This window comes from Toxotes jaculatrix, chromosome 1 (assembly GCF_017976425.1).
Source record: "Toxotes jaculatrix isolate fToxJac2 chromosome 1, fToxJac2.pri, whole genome shotgun sequence".
NCBI lineage: Eukaryota > Metazoa > Chordata > Actinopteri > Toxotidae > Toxotes > Toxotes jaculatrix.
The window spans coordinates 22,390,508-22,412,245 of NC_054394.1; the positions used below are offsets into that span (position 1 = coordinate 22,390,508).

The 21,738-nt window shown below is 40.2% G+C and overlaps 1 protein-coding gene across 2 annotated transcripts in view; it reads left to right on the forward strand.

Moving 5' to 3' along the window:
* Positions 1-17,306, forward strand: part of rasa3 (RAS p21 protein activator 3) — a 37,830-nt gene extending 20,524 nt beyond the window's left edge. For both annotated transcript variants that reach the window (XM_041029681.1, XM_041029762.1), the window contains exons 6-24: positions 2,943-3,023; positions 3,111-3,183; positions 4,951-5,024; positions 5,133-5,237; positions 6,171-6,327; positions 6,453-6,601; positions 7,159-7,273; positions 7,456-7,530; positions 7,611-7,734; positions 8,306-8,412; positions 8,971-9,048; positions 9,206-9,283; positions 9,556-9,629; positions 12,194-12,300; positions 12,802-12,884; positions 13,006-13,214; positions 13,302-13,405; positions 13,550-13,733; positions 14,159-17,306. In XM_041029681.1, coding sequence (XP_040885615.1) covers positions 2,943-3,023; positions 3,111-3,183; positions 4,951-5,024; positions 5,133-5,237; positions 6,171-6,327; positions 6,453-6,601; positions 7,159-7,273; positions 7,456-7,530; positions 7,611-7,734; positions 8,306-8,412; positions 8,971-9,048; positions 9,206-9,283; positions 9,556-9,629; positions 12,194-12,300; positions 12,802-12,884; positions 13,006-13,214; positions 13,302-13,405; positions 13,550-13,733; positions 14,159-14,234 — 2,053 coding nt within the window. In that variant the 3' untranslated portion in view covers positions 14,235-17,306. The remainder of the gene's footprint in view (positions 1-2,942; positions 3,024-3,110; positions 3,184-4,950; positions 5,025-5,132; positions 5,238-6,170; positions 6,328-6,452; positions 6,602-7,158; positions 7,274-7,455; positions 7,531-7,610; positions 7,735-8,305; positions 8,413-8,970; positions 9,049-9,205; positions 9,284-9,555; positions 9,630-12,193; positions 12,301-12,801; positions 12,885-13,005; positions 13,215-13,301; positions 13,406-13,549; positions 13,734-14,158) is intronic.
* Positions 17,307-21,738: the final 4,432 nt, after the last annotated feature.

The following is a 21,738-nucleotide window of genomic DNA, read 5'->3' on the forward strand; positions in this document are numbered from 1 at the left end:
AACTTTATATAATAATATTACACAGTATTACACACCATTACTTGCATAGAAAGTACTTTTACTTTCAATACTTAAAGTACATTTTTTCAAGTTTTACTTTAAAGAGTACTCCACTGCTCTAGCATTGCACTTCTATAACACTATCAGACTCATGATTGACATGAGAAAAAAAGGATCAAAATCAGTGCAGCAGAACCAGAGGTTTTTTTTTTATTCCATAAATCAACCAATGACAGTTCAATTGGAGGTTCAACAGCTTAGTAGTAGCCAGTGTAGCTTTGAGCCACTGACCTCAAGCAGAGATGGAGGGCAGGGTACAGAGGTTCGGTAAGTTCACTTCATTCTATCTCCACACTCCCCAACGCTGACTCAAGTGACATCACTCGAGGTTTCCTCTGGAGCCACAAAGGGTTTTATACAGCTTCTTCGCATATGTATTAACTCCAAAGACCCGCAAACAGTCTGTGATGTGTAAAAAATGAGTAATATTTTGAATATAATATATAATCTTTAACTTTTAATGGAGTATTTTCACAGTGTGATATTAAGTAAAATATCCATTACAAAACCACAGAAATGCAGTTGGTTGTGTAATACCATGAAAGACATCTGAGGAAAAGAAGCCTCTCATAACAAAACACATTCTTTACTTCTGGGAGGCAGTGTAGTTCGTGTTCTCATTTAACAGAATATCTCATTTCACTTATTTGGAATAGTGTACCCGTCACTGACTCGTAATCACATCCGCTTTTTGTGTCTGGTGTTTCTTAATGTTTTTGGGGATGGGGAGGGTAATGATGTAACTCATTTCCCACTTATTTGAGTGGAATTGTTATTGACAGGATATGTGGGTGCAGAAAAGAAGCACATTAACCTAATATGACTAATGCTGACTAAAACAAATAGGTCTGCTTCTCACCACCACTGTCTGGCATGTCAGAGCTCACAGCAGCCATGGGGGAGAGGGAGAGAGAGAGGGCTGGATAGTAGGCCAAGCAGGGGTTATATAAACAAGCTTACCGGACAGGAAGCGCTCTGGCATTAGTGATGCTTAACCCAGCCCACTCCTTATTCCTTATTAGGAACCTGTGTGTGCGTGCGTGTGTTTGTGCGTGTATGCGTTTTTGTTACCTCTTTGAGACCTCTTCCGGTATAAATATCTACCTTGTCTGAACCAGTAGTCCTCATGGAGGACCAAAGCCGGGTCTTAGCGAGGCAAACCATCATGTCTTAGGTCCTGGTTACGGTCAGGGGTAAGGTGTGAATTGAGGTTAGGTTAAGGTTAGGGTTAGGGTTAGGCGGTCCACAAAGAATAGAAGTCAATGTAGTGTCCTAACAAGGATACCTCCACAAACTTGTGTATGTATGTGCGTGTGTCTGTCTGTGTGTGTGTGTCAGCAGGATGGTGCAAGCTGTTGCATGTGTGTCAGTTCAGCTGTGGGCAGCACTGCGATTTGCTGTGTAATTCATCATGCAGTGTGACTAGTGGTGCATCACCGTGACACACAGGAAGTGATTCGTCCCGCTGGGTGTCCTGTCCTGGTCCTGTTTTGGTGCTAATCCCCTTACAGCATGATGTCATCGGACAACAGGGTTAGGGAGGGAGGCAGGGAGGTAGGGAGGGAGGGATGGATGAACGAACGGACAGACAGACAGACAGAGATTCATAGATAGATTCATTCTAATTTAGATAGCTATTTTCACAGCTTCATAGATTTGTTTTTCCAAATCAAAGTAACTGGGCGTTTTTCCACCAGCTGTGGGGATATTTATGGGTTCTAAATGTTTTTGAACTCGCTAGATTTGTGTTTTCAATTAATTACATCTGTATTCCTTACTTGGACAGAGTTTCAGATTATGTTTTTAGCCTTTAGTTGTTGTAAGCATTTATTAAAGATGGTTTTGACAGTGAATGAGTACAATGTAATGCCCGATAAACTAAGTTTTGTGTGGCAAGGGAGTATGGCTCCGTGTGTACATCCTTCTAAAAGTGTGATAAGATTTGACTTGATTGATCATCAGTGCAGTGAAGAAAAGCACCATTAACCTTGTTTTTACCATTGGGAGGCAGAAACTCTCCAAAACAAACTCACAGAATCATGACTGTCGAATACTGTTGCAAACTATCAGGTCACATTATCTTGTAGAGTTCTTTCTTTCTATGTTCAGTAACAGGGAGGAGAATATTGGTCCTGATCTTTGCATTCTTTGGTCTCCACCAACTCCAGAGAAAAATATCTATCTCTTATCAGCTGATAGATGCTCAACTTAATTATCCATTATCTCATGCTGGGCAGCTTCCACGGACTCAACACACTGTATCTTGTTGTTTACTGGAAATACCTTCCTGTCATTTTATACTGTTTAGGAGTGTTGATGAGAGCAGTGAGACTCTTGCTGCCTGTGTGGGCCGATGAGACTAAAAGCTTTGCAGAGGTGTAGGATTGTGTGTCAGTTCCCAGTGGTCTTGACAGTACATGTGACCCTTTCACATTAGTCATTTGATTAAGTGATGATAATAGAGCTTAACAGAGCTTTAGGAGTCCCGTGGGAGGATATAAGGATTGTTTTGTGCGGCTCCTGGCATTTTGCATTTGGAGATTTTTTTTTATCCCCAGCTCTTCTTAACTTACTATAGTGATTCTCTACATTGATTGAAATTTTTTCACCGCTCAACTTTTACTGCTCTGCTCCCTGACATCTGGGTGATAGGACGAGGCCATCAGAGGAGAGCGCTGGATGAGATCACACAGTGCTAATGGTGCATTAAAATTAGTACCCTGTTAATGTGTTACAGGTGTGTGTGTGTGTGTGTGTGTGTGTGTGTGTGTGTGTGTGTGTGTGTGTGTGTGTGTGTGTGTGTGTGTGTGTGTGTGTGCAAGTCCATGCTTGTACACTAGTGTGCTTATTCATTAATGTCTGGCTTTTGTGTGTTTCTGCAGAGTGCTGGAGTGCCAAGGTCTTCCAATCGTCAACGGCCAATGTGATCCCTACGCTGCTGTGTCCTTACTAGGACCTTCAAGGTCAGGATCTCACCAGTCCCCATCCACAGCTTTGTTTCATCATGTTTAGCTTTTAATAAATGTGATTTTGCCTTTCGTCCTCCACAGGTCAGATGCCAAAAAGACCAAGGTGAAGAGGAAAACCAACAATCCACAGTTTGAGGAGGTTTTCTATTTTGAGGTAAAGATTTCTTGTATTTTATTTGTTTAGTTTAGCATTGACCTGTGTACATATGTGAAGCTGTGTTTTCATGTTCAGTCAAAGCCATAGAGATAGTCAGGGTTCATAAACATACAACATTGCCAAAAGTATGTGGACACCTGAACAATTCATCCATATATCAATGTTGCACATCTCATTAAAAACTATGGGCATTTACATGCTGCTGTTACATCTTTTGGGAGGGCTTTCCACAGGATTTTGGAACCTGGCTACAGGGATACAGGTGTGTAGGGATACAGCCACACCAAACTGGGTAAAACATTTCTTTGTGCACAGTGGAATTGTCATGTTAAAACACCAAAGAGCCCTTCTCAGAACAATCTACAAACATCGTTCCTCTGTAGTGTGAAGAGTGCTCTTAATTGGAACTAAAAGGCTGAGCCCAAACCATAAATAACAGCCCCAGACCACAAGTCTACAAAAATATGTGGGAAGTGGTGTCTACATACTTCTGGCTACGTTACTGAAGTTTTTAGTGCAATGTGAAATGGTTGCAGGTGTTTTCACTTATTTTGCCAAATCAGACTCCTTCTCAGCATTATCATTATCACACGCCGCACTACACAAGTTATAGACACAAGCCTGTTAGCAGCATGGTGGAGTTAGCATCAGATCACTAAAATCTTAAGCAACCAGCTAGTTAAAAACCCAAATTTAACACAGGTTCCTGCACTGTAAAATTTTGTTTTTCATTGCTTTTATCTTTATCTTTATTTTTGTACACTAACCCATTCACAGTAAAAATGAGAAAACAACCGAAAACAAAAGTTTGCAGTATGTAAAAACATGTCACCATTTATATTTCTTTATATTCATCAGTTTATATTTATAGAGATTACACACACACAAAACATCCCTTTCACACTGCCCCCGTTAACCCTCACTCACCAGCAGCACTGCTCTGACATTTTTGTTTCGCTCCTCCCTCTGGCCTCCAGAACACAGCAGGACAAGAGTATGATTGATTCGGACAAACCACCAAACAATCTGGCCCATTGATTTCTGTCCGACAAGATCGTCTCATTTATTCCCAACCACCACATGAACAGGCCTGTACATACCCTGTGGTGCTTTCTGCCTGCAGCCCCCCCCCTCTCTGTTTGGCACACTTAGCTCCACGTCCACACGCAAACACAGGCCATTTATCATGTTTCTGTCATGTGGTTGTCCATTTAATTGTTTAGAATTTTAGTTTCTTATTGCTCCAAAACCTACGTGGACCCTGCCACGTTCTGATCTGTAACAGTTCCCAGAGTTTGGTTTGGGTCAAGGCTCATTTCAGCCTAATTAAAAACAAATCAGCTACTAATTTCAACAAAATAATTCGCAATTTAAGAAAATCAGGTTTTCCACAATACAAATGGGTATCTCATGCTTTGGCATGTCAAGTCAATTTATTCATACAGCTCAGAATCACCAGTTACAAATTTGCCTCATGGGGTTTTACAATCTGTAGATGATCAAATCAGATAAGGAAAACTCACAACTTACAGAACTTACAATTGTTTTTTTACCATTTATTAATCTGCAAATTATTTTCTCAATAGATTTTTTTATCTATAAAATGTTGAAAAATGCCCATTATAATTTCTTAGAGCCTAAGGGAACATATTCATTCATTCATTCATACACACTCATTTAACCATCTCATCTCAGCCCCTTTTTCGGGGTGTGTTTGACTTCTTCATGGCTTGTGCTAAATGTTTACTCTGTCTCCATCTCTAGGTGACACGGCCATTAAGTTACACAAAGCGGCAGTTTGATGTTGAAGAAGAGGATGTTGACAAACTGGCGCTGAGGTAAGCCAGTAGCTGTCTTAAGGGGCTGTGAAGACTGTGTCAGGATCATCGCTGAACTTGCTGTCGCTTCTCCAATGTTTGAACTATTTCCCTGTGGTTTGTGTACAGGGTGGATCTGTGGAACGCCAGCAACCTGAAGTTTGGGGATGAGTTCCTGGGAGGTGTGCGAGTTCCTCTGCGAGTTCTGGGTCAGGCTGGGGTCCACGACGCATGGTGAGAGGAATATGACTAACAAATCACCTCATCTCCTTTTCAGTGGCGGAAAGTACATTTTCTCAAGTGCTGTACTTAAGCACAAATTTGAGATACTTCTAACTGCTTGAGTTTTTCTGTTCTCTGAAACTTTCTATTTCACTACACGTCAGATGGAAATATTTTTACTTTTAACTCCATTACTTTTAAACAACATCTGAAGTGACTAGTTACTTTTTACATAAAGAAAAATATGACAAGCTTATATAATACAACACGTGGTTAAAGATTAAACCAGTGATTTCCTGCCTTTTTGGCTTGTGACCCCTCACAAAAACATTAGTGTGTAGTAGTAGTTTCCATGTCAGGCTTCTTTTGTCAGTTGTTTGCAGTTTCACCAAAGAGAAATTTCACCTCTAAACTTCTCACATGGTTTTTCATTTCAATAGTTGCTGGAGGCCCGGAAGGGTCAAATTATTCAATATTTCACCAAGAAAAGAGATCAGAGAAACGTCAGAGATGAATCGATCAAAAAAAAAATTTGTATCAGAATGTGCACTTTCTGTATTTTGTATACTTGTGTTTTTCTCACCTAACCATCATCTCACGACACCTCTGATTTATCCTGTGATCCTTTGGAAGGGCCCAACCTCCAGTTTGGGAACCACTGGTTTAAACTAGTTTACTGTATCTAAAGTAGTTTGAATTTGCTCCACAGTGCAATGCTGCTTACACATAGCATCTGCTTTATCTATGTTATAATATTAGTGCTTTTACTTAAGTAAAGGATTTGAATACTTCTTCCACCATGGAAGGGTGGAATTTTACAATGAAACAAATGTTTTAGCACCATTTTAGGCCAATCAGTCTAAAAATGTTGAGACATCTGTCACACATTGTCAAAATCTATTAGTGACACTTACTGTAAGATCTTATACACTGTTTCTTCTCCAGGTACTTTCTCCAGCCGAGGGAGAATGGAGGAAAATCGGTGAAGGTAGAAGAGCTCGGCTCTCTGCGTTTGAACATCGTTTACACTGAGGACCATGTCTTCCCCTCCGAACATTACACCCCCCTCAGAGATCTACTGCTGCACTCTGCTAATGTCGAGGTACAGTATGTGTACACACACGTCTCTGCTCTGCTCAAACATACTGTATTTTAAAGTCCTCCTGTGTCTTGAACTGCTTTCACTGTTTGAATGCTACTCGTTCACTCCTCATCCTCTCTGTTCAGCCTGTGTCGGCGTCCACTGCTCACATTCTGGGGGAGGTGTGTCGTGAGAAGCAAGAAGCCGCCATTCCCCTCGTGCGTCTCTTTCTTCACTACGGCAAGATCGTGCCTTTCATCAGCGCCATTGCTCATGCTGAAGTCAACCGCACACAGTGAGTGTTTCGTAGCATCTCTTCCCTTTGAATGACACTAGAAAGCAGCTCCACAACTGAGATTTGCCATGAATTTTTACAGTTTTACTTAAGACTCCAAGTGTTGTCTATTGTGTGTACATGCTATGAAGTATATTCATCACAGCAGAAAAAGCTTGTTTTCAGTCTTTTGATATATTTAGGGAATCTTTAGTTGTGTTTTTGGTAAATATATAGTGTAGCTTTATCTTTGTTAGCAATAATAGAAGTAATAAAAGTACATTTCTTCAATATAAACCAGACGAATGTTGTATATTTGGCATTTGGAATTAATTTTGCTGTTAAATCAGTTGCAGGTGTATCACTGTGGTTATTAATTAACATGACATTAATGTTATGTGTGAACATTACTTGCATTTTTATCTGACTGTTAAAATATATGCCACCACTGTAATATATTTTACTTTGGATATTAAATGTAGTCATTTTGTTTATTTTCTCAGGATTCAGTGTCTCATTTTGAGACACAAGCTATAGTTAATTTGTTCTGAAAAAGACACTCCGCCCCCTTTTTGCAGGGATCCAAACACCATTTTCCGGGGAAACTCGCTGACTTCTAAGTGCATTGATGAGACCATGAAGCTAGCAGGAATGCACTATCTTCAAGTCACACTCAAACCCATCATAGATGAGGTATCACATTGCAATTCTCTCATTCCTTTTTCTTTACTCACAGTATTTGGCTCTCTTAATCCCAGACTCTTTTTATCTCTTGATTTAATTCATCTCACATGTCTCTCTCTGTGGCACATGTAAGGGTATTTTGGAAATTCAATTACCAATGGATATTTTAATGCTTCTCTAATTCCTCACAGATCTGCACAGAACACAAACCCTGTGAAATCGACCCAGTCAAACTGAAAGAGTCTGAGAACCTGGACACAAACAGGGTAAGAAGATGTTGCGTATGTTTGTGTGTTTGTGTGCGGTTGCTGTCCGTGTTATGTGACACCTCTACTCCCCTCCTCAGGAAAACCTTCGCCACTATGTAGACCGTATCTTCAACGTTATTACCACCTCTGGTGTCCGCTGTCCCACCGTCATGTGTGATATCTTCTTTTCTCTGAGGGAGTCTGCTGCCACCCGTTTCCAAGGTAACTCGCTTCCTAAATGAAGAGATGGAAGAAAGAAGGAAAGCAAGCTGCTAATAAGGAACAGGAAACAGACAATAAAGAACAGGATGTGCAAGATGTCCAAGGACACTTTTTTTCCTGTTGTTCAGGATCACAGAAAGGCTTTTTGTGCTCTGCTATTTGTGTAAAACCTGAAACCACTTTAGCCTCCTACACCTCCTATACTTATTATGGTAATGCATATGTGCACCCAGAGTCATATACTGCATTGCCTCCTGGTGGCTGTCACAGGGCACTGCAGTAACAGGAGGAACAAGTTACTGACTGATTTAAATGTTTCGTACATGAACAGCCAACTCAGTCATTGTGCATTGTCCATATTCACAAAATCAGTATTTGTTTTTATCTTACTAACACACAATGTTGTGCAGTTGCCAATGAACAGGACAAAAGAATAAAAAATGAAACTTATTTTTTGTTCAACCAGCACATTGAACAAATACACTTTTCTTTTTCCAGACTGCTTTTGAATGTAATATCTTGGGTGTAGTTTAAGCATGTATCCCCGGTTTTGTGTTTCTCCGCTCTCTAGTTGACCAGGACGTCCGATACACAGCAGTGAGCAGTTTCATCTTCCTGCGTTTCTTTGCTCCCGCCATCCTCTCCCCGAACTTGTTCCATCTACGGCCGCACCATCCGGTGAGCTTGATTTTAAAAACAATCACAGGTGCAACCAACATGTCATTCATGGCAGAGTTGTTGAAATAGCTCAAATCGACGAATAATTGGGAACTGTGACAGATTGAGATTTAGAGAAAATACAGATGTAAATAAAAAAAATAAAAAAAGCTCGACAGTAAACAGTGTCTGCATAAACGTAACTCTGTTGAAGTAGACCAGAGAATGTTCAGTTTCTTTCTTGTTTACTTTCTGATTGCAATGTGTTAACACCCTCAGGCTTTTATCCCTCAGCTCAAGATTATGGGCAATACTCAAAGATCCCTAGCACAGCTTAACACTCAACAAGGCCTCATAAATAACATTATGAAGTACCCCACACATGATGTCTTCTATGAATGCTTTGAGTTAATGCTGATGTGTAAAAGTTCAGTCTTGGCTTTGGTAATAGTATTTTTTTGTTTAAATACTGTAAGACTTTATGTTGTATTACTACTAAAATGCTTTTATTATGAGATCAAGTGGGATAGTTGATCTCTCAAGATTCGATTTACATTTCATGTCTTTCTGTGTCCCTAGGATCCCGCCACCTCACGAACCCTGACCCTCATCTCCAAGACGATCCAGACACTGGGAAGTCTTGCAAAGTCAAAATCTGTGAGTTTGTCTGCTCAAAGTGCATTTTTCTATTTTCATTCCTGTGATAAAACTGGACTTTACTTGAGTTTCAGTCTAAACAGCTGAATTAAAACAAACCTTGCTGATCTTTCTCTCTGTCATCCTTTCTTACTTCCATACTTTTATTCCTTTCAAGGCCAATTTCAAAGAGTCTTACATGGCTGCATTTTATGACTACTTCAATGAACAGAAATATGCAGACGCTGTGAAGAATGTGAGTGTTTGGCTTCTTTCCTTGTTACATCCAATAAATCTTGGCAAGTCTGTGTAGACATACCGTCAGATATTCTTTTTGTCTTGCATATCAAATGTTTAAAGATAAACTCAGATAAATGGTAAATGCGTTTTTGAACAAGAGTGTAGACATTTGAGAAGATTTGAAATGGTGGGGTGGATAGAGGGATGCCAAAGTGTCATATGAGAATGAGCAAAAGTTACCACCACAATGAATATGTTGATAAATGACATCAATTACTTCCTCTACAGTTTCTGGACCTGATCTCCACCTCTGGCAAATGGGATCAGAAGAGTATTGAAACACCAATCATGCTCAAAGAGGGGTAAGGAACTATCTACAGTGAAGTGTAATTACACTACTAATTATGCAGCTTCACTGTTTGTCTGGTTGTCTTGGCTTTTTGGTATCTAAAGACGGCCGAGTTCACAATTAAGGTTGAACCGTCTAGAATAGTTCAACATTTTGGGAAATACTCGCTTTCTGGTGGAGAATTCGATGAGAAGATTGTTGAGCACATGGTGGTTCTTCTGCCCTCATTTTGACAATTTGCAGCTATATAGGAGGTTCAGACTATTTCAGTGGAGAATCCAAGAAGTTAATAGTTTCTGGTGTACACTTTGGTTTTTGTACAGATTAAACAAACAATAAACAACATGTTAATTAGTGAGCTTTTCGGGTGCTGGTCGGTGGATGTTGTCACCCTCAGACAGAGCCAGGCTAGCCGTTTCCCTTGTGTCCAGTCTTTATGCTAAGCTAAGCTAACCAGCTGTTGGCTGCAGCTATGAACTGAATAGACAAACGTGAGAGTGCTATCAATCTTCTCATCTAACGCTTTGTCAGGAATCAAATTGGTGTATTTCCCAAAATTTCAAACTGTTCTTTTAAGTTGTCACTGAAGTGAAGCAGGACTTTGACTTCACATCTGTAACCCCTCATAGTCCAGTTAATTTCCAGAGAAAAAACTTTCAGTGAAGATACACCTGAGGCTGTACATTTAGCCCCATCTGACAACACATGAGCTTTTGTTTTGACGATATTGCCACTGAGGCTGCGAAGGGAGGGAGAGTTTCCACTTGACAGTAGTTGTGCCAGTGCCTCGCTCATCAACATCCCCACCCTCTTCTGTTTCTGCTACCGGGCGTAGGAGTGTAAAACTCACTATAAAGAGGGTTGATGGGAAGGGGTCAAAAGGCACGAAGGGCAGGTAAGAGCTTCTCTATATAAAGGCTTTGACCTCGTGACCCCCTGTGTGTGCACCGTAACCCCCTCCGAACCAAGCCGGCCATTTTCTCTCCCACCAACATCATGCGCTACTGTAGATGCTGATGCACTTTACTTTGTATCTGGCCTTTATACAAGCCACCTATTAAGCGACTGTTACGCTGTCTGACACTGTGTGGTGGATTTTCATCTATCTGCATTTATGTGGCAGTAGACAAATGCACACAGTGACTATAATGGTATAAAGTAAAGTGTTAACCTTATAAGCCTGCTTACCTAGGAGGTGTCAATAGTGCTCATAGCCCTTCTTGCTCCTCGCCATGCCAGACATGCTTGGTGTGACAGTGACAGCAGGGGTTGGTTACTGTACAAACATTTCTGGGATTTCATATCTGCCCGCATCCTGACCCTTAATACCCTTTGTCCAGACTGTGACCATACTACTACCAAACACAGAGTTTCCAGCACAGCTCCAGGCTTAATGGCAGATGTGAAACCAGCACTTTCTTGGCTCAGTAGTGTGAGAAGAGTACAAGTCTTCCAGTGGGAGAGGAGTAACATTGGTGTTTATAACCCTGGGACTTCATATTTCATGTATTCTGTGGCCCTCAAAGTCTAAAACAAAGACATCCTGATGTTCACTCTCCTTTAAAGGACCATATGGGTGGTTTTACATGTTTTAATAGCAAATAGTTTATAACTCACATCACTGTCAAACAATTTCCAGAGCATAAAAAACATATTTTGTAGATTAATTTCAAGTTGCAGGCAGCCATTGGTTTCCTTTATTTCATTACAAAGTGAAAATTAACCTTGATGTAGCTAATACATCATAGTAGACTTTTGTGTGTATTTGTTTATTTATTTAAAGATTTATTGGTCAGCTTTTGGATGTTGTCAGAAAATCAAACCCAGAGTTTTAAAAATTAAGCAAATATGTACATCCTTGCTAAAAGTTTAATGTGAATTTCTTTTTGGGCAGCAACTAATGATTATTTTCATTATCAGTTCATCTTCTGATTAACACACCAACATGTATTCCCTATCTACGACTGGATAACCACATGATATGATAATATAACCCTGATGTAAAAATAAACAAGTTGCTTAGCGTGATGGATTAGCTACGTCAAGTTTCTGCAAGTTGATTTTCATAATGTATTGAAAGAAAATGGAAACCAATGGCTGTTAGGAAACCAGTCTAAAACCTTGTGGATGATTTGGCAAAAAAAATAAATAAATCTTTGATGATTTATGCACTACTAATGGGGAAAAATATGCAAAAGCACCTTTGGTACCTTTAATATGCTGACCTATTTCTGTTTTTTGACTCATAGACTTTTAAATCTATGAGTGCTGTACTGGTTTTTTACATGTACAGCAGCAATGAATTCAGGGAACTGCGAGCATGTAACTGGAATGATAAATGACGACTGACTGTACAGGATTTGTTTAACCAGAATAAAATGGTGGTTACCAATTGTTTTATGCATAGCAATTAATTTATATGTTCTTATATATTTACATACTGCACATGTATAGATATGTATGATTGATGTATTGTGTCAGAGATATTAAAATATCATGAAATGTTAAAAAAAAATCTGTGAAACATGAGCTCATCTGTCAAGGTTTTCAGTGGTATTTCTCTCACCCGTTCTTCAGATTTATGATAAAGAGAGCACAAGGGAGAAACCGGTTTGGAATGAAGAACTTCAAAAAGAGATGGTTTCGCCTCACCAACCACGAGTTTACCTACCACCGAACGAAAGGTAACCTCAGAGGTTTCTCAGGATCTTCTTACAGCCGCATTGTTTCCTCGTCTGTTAGTGTCATTGTGTGTGTTTGTCTAAGAATAAGCAAGAGGGAGAGAATCTGCTGAATGTACATTTAGCCTGAACACTCTGTACATCCAACACATGTGGTAGAGATTAAGTTACTGAGCAGCCAATACATTTTTGCTGCATCTAAACAAGCTCAGGCTAAAACGTACACTATTTCTAAATTCCATAGTACATTTCTAAGCAGGTTTTGAGGATGTTCACACTCAAGAAGAGACTAAATTAACGATCCTTAAATTAGTCTGTATTAATCGTACTAATGATGGACAGTGTGCAAAGACTGATGTCCATCACAAATAAATGTCTGTAAATCAACTTAGAAATCGTTGAAAAAAGGCGCACCAGAACTTGCCCTCAGTTCATGGCAACATTATACTTTGTCCATCCTTTGTTGTCATTTCTCATATCTGTTGTGTTTCCTTTTGCCGCCAGGTGAGGGAGCTCTGTGCAGCATTCCCATAGAAAACATCCTGGCTGTAGAGAGGCTAGAGGAGGAGTCATTCAAGATGAAAAATGTAAGGACCACACACAGCAACCTCCCATGCAGCCTCTGGTTCTTTGAACATTTGGCCCAAATCTCACCCACAACTCTTCACTTTCTTCTCTCCCTTACTGTTCCTTTTCTCCTTCCTCCAGATGTTCCAGGTAATTCAGCCAGAGCGGGCACTCTACATCCAGGCCAACAACTGTGTCGAGGCACGCGACTGGATCGACATCCTGACTAAAGTCAGCCAGTGCAACCGCAAACGCCTGAGCACCTACCATCCCTCAGCCTACCTCAACGGCCACTGGCTCTGCTGCAAGCTCTCAGCAGACACAGCCCCTGGGTGTACGCCCTGCACTGGGTACGTGAAGTTGTTCAAATCCATCCAGCATCAGGTTCTTTTCCTTTGTTTTCACTCTCTGATTTTCCTGCATGCTTCTATTTTCAGCGGACTCCCAGCAAACATTCAGCTGGACGTAGATGGAGACAGAGAGACTGAGAGGATTTATTCCCTGTTCAGCACATACATGACCAAACTGATCAAGATGCAAGGTCAGACGCTGACAAGAGTGTTTTTAAGTGTTTGTGAGCGTGCGTGGGTATGATTGCATATTTTCCATGTTTGTCTTCTGTGATTATTTTCACATTGTCCCTTGTGTCCTGTGTCTCACTCTACTGCCTGTTTTTCCCCTGCAGAGGCCTGTGGCAGTAAGTCTGTGTACGACGGGCCTGAACAGGAGGAGTACTCCAGCTTTGTCATCGATGACCCCCAGGAGACCTACAAAACCCTGAAGCAGATCGTTTCAGCTGTGCAGACCTTGGAGCAGCAGCACACCAAGTACAAACGGGACAAGTTCAAGAAGACAAAGATAGGCAGCCAGTATGTGGTTTGTTTTTTGTTTATGCTTGTAGCTCAGATTATGTTTGTCATAAACTACAGTTATTGTATATATATATAGTTCAACAATGAGCAACCAGCAGGTGGTGCAGTGGTACTGTCCACAATTGCCTGTTATTAATTTAACGTGAAAAGTATGTAGGAGATTAAATATAGCAGTTTTAACATTTCAAATAACTCCAACATTGTGATTTCAACCATTACTGTGAGCTGTATCCTGAATTTTCCCTTTAGTCCAGTCACATCTACTTTTGATTTGAACCTTTGTGGATATTTTGGCCTCCAGCTCTGGTCATCCACCAATAATCTCGACATTTCTCAAATTTATTTTCTATTTTTTCCCTTATAAGACAGCTCTGTAGCCTCCTGCCAACAAATAAACACCATCTGTCTTTTTGTTTCCACAGGGAGCATCCGATTGGAGACAAGAGTTTTCAGTGCTACATCCGCCAGCAGTCTGAGAGCTCCACCTACTCTATCTAGCCATGGCCCTGTATACTGTTTCTATGATGCCCAGAACCAGCATATTTTTGCTTTACTGCAAAAAAAAAGTCCATCTTAACAATGCTCTGAATCTAGTACTGAGTTCTAAGTCTTTATTTTTCCTTTAAACAAGGTTTTAAAAAATGATCAAGGTGAGATCGTTTCACTTGTTTCCAATGCAGTGTATCTATGCTTGAAGGAATATTTCTCTTTTTTTTATGACAATTCTGAAAGCAGATGATGCTGGTTTGAAAACAAGTTTCACCTGATACACTGATTTGTTCAGCTGGAAGAGTTTTAAGACTCACTGCCAGACTGGATGAGCTGTGTAGATGGACTTTTTGACTGCAGTGTTGCAAGGTGCATCGCTCCAAATTCGGAGAAACAGACCTCAGATCAGCTAGAATGGAAAAAGAGGAACAGTTGTGGAGGGAAGGAGGGATACGAATGAAGAAGATAATCATACCATACATCTATTTGGATCTCCTTTCTGTGATGTGACGAGAGAACAAAGAAATGTTTTCACTGGACAGTTTCGACAGTGACCAACACGCACTTTAATCGTCTCCAAATCTATGGATGAACAAGCCTCGCAGCACACTTTCAAAAAAGCTTATTTTCTGTTTGAACTGTATTTGGTTATTTTAAAGGTTGTTGAAATGTTCCATTGTATTTCATGTCTGATAGACCAAACTTTAGAAGGAAAGAAGGACTGTAATTTTGTCCCCCTTTGGGTGATGTTGTCCTCATGTACCTATTTTTTTTTATATATATATATATATATATATTGTTTTGTCCCTAACCTCCTCAGGAAGGCTGTGAAGGTCGAGGAAACACAAGAAGGGATTGTCAGGACCAAGCACAGCCCAGAGCAGCTTGATGTTGGCCATCAAAAGTCACTCCACAGACAATTTTATCCCTCATTTTTATTCCTTATCATCAAAGTACTTACAGATGTATAGGTTTAGGTTTTCTTGTTTCATTTTAAGCCTTGTTCTGCAGTGGTTACAAATTGTACCTTGCATAACCAGTACCTGGGTTAAAGGAATAGCTTGGTTTTGGAGAGTTTTTGTGTTTTTTTTTTCCTACTTACATTGAGTGAGACAGACCCACAGATGCCTTTTTTTTTAAAAAATATATTTATATGCTGTTTGAAGGTATGTTTAACAGTTTGCTTAGCAGGGCTGGGTTTATGGATGTCAAGTTGCTGCTTCACTTTAAAGTAAGAGAAAATACACTGGATGGCTGGTTAGCTAAACTCCATCTATGAACAAAGAAATTAGATTATATTAGTTTAGTTTAAAACCAGTTTCTGTTGATATCAGGGCAGACTAACCCACTAGCTTAGGGTAAAAATGTGTAGTGGGCACAACTTAATTTAGTACAATGCACTGTATAACCACAATATAAACTAAAAGAATAATGTGCTTACTATATACACTCAGTGGTCACTTTAATAGGTACACCTCATTTTACAAATAATTAGAAACACCTATGAATATAATGCAGTCCACTACAGCAACACCACTAACCATGACCTCAGTGCGAAACATATAATTTCATTAACATCTCTATGACAATGTCAAAAGAAAACATTATAGGCATCATAAAAGTAGATTTTATGGCAGAACAGTTGTATTGGACTACATTAAACTGTAGAAGTGTATATAATAAAGGGGCCAAAAAGTGCAGTGAATATAGTGTACATACAGAATTACCATACTAATTAATTACGTTACCACAGACTAACTGCATCATGCTGAACCTAGTGCCTCTGGGTCCGTCTAGGTCTTTGGTCTTTGGGCAGTTGCCTGTTTACCCCAACCTTGATTGACAAATCCAGAAAAGTAACTTTAACCATAGTATAATTATTACAGCTACATATGCGTGGAGAACATATGATATTTTGCTGCTTTTAAGAGGTGCTGATACTTGATTCAACATCCAGTAAATAAGCTCAGATCAGATCCCCATTCAACTTACCCTCAAACTGCATGCAGACATAATAAAGGCATATATTTGTTTCACTCTGTGTAAGTAGAAAAAGTAATTAAAGCCAAACAATCCTGTCAGATATCACAACGCAGAAACTATGTGTTAGCACAGCTCATTAACAAGGATGGTTTTTAGCTTCACTCCTAATTAACCCATATACTAACATTTTAACCAGTTTTGTCTCAAGTTCTGATTGTGTTGCCCAGTTGGCTGCCTGATATTGTAGTGCTGTTTAGTGAGTTAAGTCTTTCTTTGGGAAAGCTGCCCCCCTGTAGTTTAAAAACCTATTTATATGCATTCCTTTGAGAAACTGCCTGCTGTGAATCTTATTGGCCAACACCTCAGAATCTGTTGAAGGTACAGGATTTATTGTTGTTTAACCAGTGTTGTGTTGTTCTACACTTCCCAAAGGCAACCACTCTCTTAGGCATTCACATTCATCAGCGCTCACTCTCGCCAAACCTGTGCATGTGACGTATAGCTGTAGCCACAGAGATGGTAGCCTCCACAGTCATTGCTGTGCAACCAAGTGACTATAAACCACAGATGAATTTTGTAAGTACCTGGTTATGTAGCCTCATGGGTGTTCTGGTGGTCACAGGAACCCAAACAGTGCCAGTCATCACTTTTCTAAAATTCTTTTTGAAAAACAAACAAAAAATATCATTGTTTAGATATGTTTTTTATATATATATCTCAGAACCTATAACTGTTTTAAAAATAGACAGTAATTATTCAGATGACATCTTTTTCTTTGTCAGATATGTTGATCTATGAACTATAAGGAAAGTTCTCAACTATTTGACTCTGTTTTATATCTGTCTTGTCATACAGAAATCTTGCTGTGTCTGAACTGAACGACTGAGGTGTGTGCGTGTGTGTTTTGTGCGTACATGTGTGTTTGTTTCAGTATGCGCATGAGCGACTGACATGACGGGTTGTATTGCCAATTGAATTTACCCAGTGTTACAGGTCAGGAAAGGCAGTGTCCCACTTGTTAAAAAAAAAAAAAATCACTGCCTGTAGTTTTACTAAAGACTGTAGTAGGATTGTGGAAACGCTGTTTCTCTGCTCTGGCCTGATATAATGCATCTCCTCCTTCCTCTTATATAGATCCACTGATCCTTTTCAAAAAACGTTTGCCAATATATTCTCCCCAAACATTTTATGTATGCAACACAGTAATAACATTGATGAAACAAAAAGAGAACAGAGTTGCTTTAAACTCTGAATTGTGGTGAGTGTTTGTTTCCACCAGTTACTAACTCTCCTCAGGTTTTTCTTTTTTGGGGGGGGGGGGGGGGGGGTCAAGACCAAGTCTCTCACCCCTAACTTGGTATTCATATTTATTATCTTTTTTAGCAAAACCTTTATAGAATCATCAGCTGAGTTGGTGGAGTAATGACAGTTACAGCAATGGGAAGTCCTCCACCCTGAACCCCACACAGGAATGACTTATGCAATAATTGTGTTTCAGCATGCAATAATATTAACAACCTCTCAATAAGCCCATCAAATTATCGCAAATTAACAACGCACATCTGCTGATCTTTTGCAGTAAAATGCCTCTTCTGATAAACACATATTATAAAGGGAGAACAGTGTATTTTGTACAAATATTTTCAAAGTATTAAAATAAGCCTGTTATTTGTGTACATAAAACAGCTGAATGAATGGTGAAAATGTGTTTTTTTTCCCTGAATAACTAAATGAAACCAATATTAATGCAAATGTGGTGTCTGTGTCATTTGTTAAAAAGTAATTCTGTCTCTAACATATAGTGTACAGACTCACATCACCAGCTTCATTTTGTTTCTCTAAGAGATTTTGTTAAAATAAGTCAGATGATGGACTCGCAAAGATGATACTGCATGTCTTCTGTACATGTGTCCGTTGTATGTTTGTGTGAATGTTTGAGTCCAGTTATGAATCAATGAATCCAGATGTTTTTTCATAGCATACATTTTGACATGATATAGCAGGGAAAGCACGGGTGGCATAAATCAGTGCACACATTCCTGGTATGGTTTACTGGGACATCTAAATGGAACAGAGCTTTCATTCTTGTTATTACTTCCACTTGTACTTTTCTTCCCATTAAAAGCCAAACAGTTGCTGGAAAAAGGTCTATAGTCATTTTCAAACAAATGCCTTTTAAATGATGTCAAGCCATTTCCCAGTGTGGTCCGCTGGCTTTCTCGTTTGTCATGTACAGTGAATCATCTGAACTTAAAATGGATGTCTTGTTGAATCTAATTGCCAGGAATTGTTTTCAAGTGTCTATTCCGATCCTTGTCCCAGTCCTTCTCCATGTTTTAATTTCATTTTTTTCTTCGTGCACATGCCATTTTGGGTTTATCAAGCTCACTTGACAAACCCAGAATGGTGTAAAAAGTTATGTACTGGAATTGTATTGTTCCAAAAAACAACTCAAATGGGAGTCTCATGTTCCCTCTGCTGGATGTGTAAATATCTAGGCTGCTTGGCAACTGTGTTAGGGCTGCAGCTCACAATTCCTATCATTATCAATTAATCTGCAGATTATTTTGTCTGACCAAAAGTATTTACCTTACTATTTTTACATGGCAAGGATAAGCAGTGAATCATGCCATTTGAGAACCTGGAACCCGAGAATGTGTAGAATTTTCTTTTCACATTTTTTTGCTTAAAAAAAATGAAAAACGATTAGCAGTAGTTGGCAACTAAACAAGTCCCCTGCAGGAAATGCAGGAAAAGCCTATATCAAAATTGGGCTGGTGATGATGAACAGAAATGCAACTATGCTCAGGACACAGGCTGACCAATTGATCTACATCAGACCTGCCTGTGATTTTAAATGCATTCATAAAACATCATCCATGGGCTGAATAACTGCTTGAGAAAGCCAACATCAGAAATGCATTTACAACCAGATCAGAATAGCAACGTTCGATCAATAATTCAATTTAGAACAGTCAAAAAACAGGCAATCATTATAAGTCCTAATCAGTTATGATGATCTTAGAGAAGTTCACCAGGAAATAACAAGGTTAATCAACAGATGAAAAGAATTTACAGGGAAGCACATGTAAAGACAGTAAAAATAAATAAATAAATAAAAAAAATTAAAAAGTTCATTCAAACATTCAGATTCTGATTAAACTAAAATACAGCACCTACTTGGAGGAAACGCCATCAGAGCCTAAGAGACGGCCAGCACACCAACATGGCGGTTGTAGATGCCTCCTTGCCCACACTCTACCTTTTACCTCAACAGTAATCACTTCTAAAAGCAGTAGACCTATGACACACACATTCTTGTCTTACTTCAGTTGTGACGACACACTGAAGCATAATGCCTTAGCTCCTTACCCTAACCTGACCTTAACTATCCAAACTGAAAGTTGAAAGGAGGGTTTGACTTTTCAAAATGCCTGATTATTTTTCTTTTTAAACAGCTGCCTGTTGTTTGTTCTTCCACAATTCAAGATCAAGTTATTTTGTCTTATTTGAAGCATTTTGCCATGTGACATAACAGCTGATATATATCACTGTATATTCTGCCAATCATATGTCTGCTTTGGAAACTTGGTGTTTAGGTTGATCTGATCTGCCAATAAAGGAATTTGGGGGGGGGGGGGGGGGGCGGGGTCAAAATCAGACCCAACATAGGGTCTCCAAATCAGCCCACATAAAGCTAATGGGGAGGGGGAGGGGGAGGGGGAGGGGAGAGGCCAAAATATATATAATGCTGAGAGACGGTTAGAGCAAGACAGACGGGCAAACGGTCAGGCGGACAAATAATTATGACATGGTGGGAATGTGTGAGACAGAAAGAAAAAGAGGGTGAGACAGATTGGCACAGTGGCCATGTGCGTGTGTGTGTGCAAGAGACACATACACACAAACACACCCCAGCAGCAGAATAAAAACTTCACTTATAATTAGTTGATTTCTTCTCATGCTGAGCTGTTTGTGGACCTGAAAGAAGAAGAAGAAAGAAGAACCAGCTCAGTCTGAGTCTGCAGGTCAGAGCCAGTGCACCTCTGAAGACACGGAGTGGACTGATCCTGTCCAACACTCACACTCTGTGGACATCAGTTCACTGAATATAAATCCAACTGTATGAAGCTTTATACACACACACCTCACACTGATCAGGGAATAATAATTCCTCCTGCTGTGATCAAGCTTATGTAACATTCCTGTCATAGTTATTGATCATATCGGAGACTGTGATGTGTGAGTGAGGTTGACTGTGGTGAAGCTGAAAGATGAAGATTTTCAGACTGACTGCAGGTGGTTTAGAGATCGGCAGCATGTTCTCTTCACTGAGCAGCGTTTCACAATATTTAAATATTACTTATTGATTAAATTCTGCTCAAGGAGTAAAATGGAAAATCAACACTGATCAAATTGATGACGGTACTTTACCGTCCGAGCTTCACTCAGAGCGCAGCAGGTGTGCTTCAGACAGCCACAGCCCGCGCACTGACCTGCAGTTCTGGATATATAACTATCTAATATAACTAATAAATGTTTATGTGGGTAAAACCTATGAGGACTTAAAGTCCTGTCTCCACATACCCCTGATAACCTGAGCACGTGGAAGGTGAAGTGAGGGTTTACTAACTGAACTGAATTCCAGAATTTAAATGTCAAACCTCCAAGACTTAAGAAATATTTACTACAGAACCAGGTGAGCTCCACCTTAAAACATAACCCCTGAGACTGTTTTCATAACCACGTCGTTGGCGCGCTCGTTGGGGCTCGTCTGAAATCGTGGACTGAAATGTTGTGTGTACTCACTTTTCGTAGAAAGACCAGAAAGCCGTTTCCAAGCCGTCTGTCCAAGGTGAGCGGTGCGATGGAGACAGGCGCACCGCGAGCGTGTGCGCGGCGGGGGGGGGGCGTGCGCGGGCATGAGCAGAAAATGGCGTCTGTGGCTCACAGGGTGGAAAGGCCTCTGTTGCGGCATCTGAAGCAGAGATTAACAGGGTGATACATCTGGTCTGTTTCCCTCAGTGTGCTCACACTCACATCTCCATACTCACTAAGAAAGTGGAAGTCTGGCGTCCCGCGCACACGTGCTCTCCTCTTCTCCAAACCGGCGCGGTAATGGCGGACTCCGCGTGGTGGTCGCAGTGGTACCGTGGTTTAGCTGAACTACGAGCTGAAACCAGCTCCAACACACGGCTCAGCGTCCGGTTTTATCAGGTTACAGTTTGACTTAAAGTCCCGGGTCTTCACCTGATGAACACCAGTATTTCACAGATTTGAATGAACTCACAACCAGCACCTCCTTGTCCACCTGTTTCTAGTGTCCTGCGGCTTGCACCTTCCCCTTTTAAGTCCCACCCCTCTGACAACCAGGTGGGTCGTCATCTCTGAGTGGCTAATGATTGGCCAGTAATAATTGAGCCAGACCATAATATCACAGGCCATGTATTAAGAAACAAAACATAGAAACTAATAGGAGTGTGCCATACTGCAAAATCTGGTATGATCTGATACCAAGTAAATACAGGGC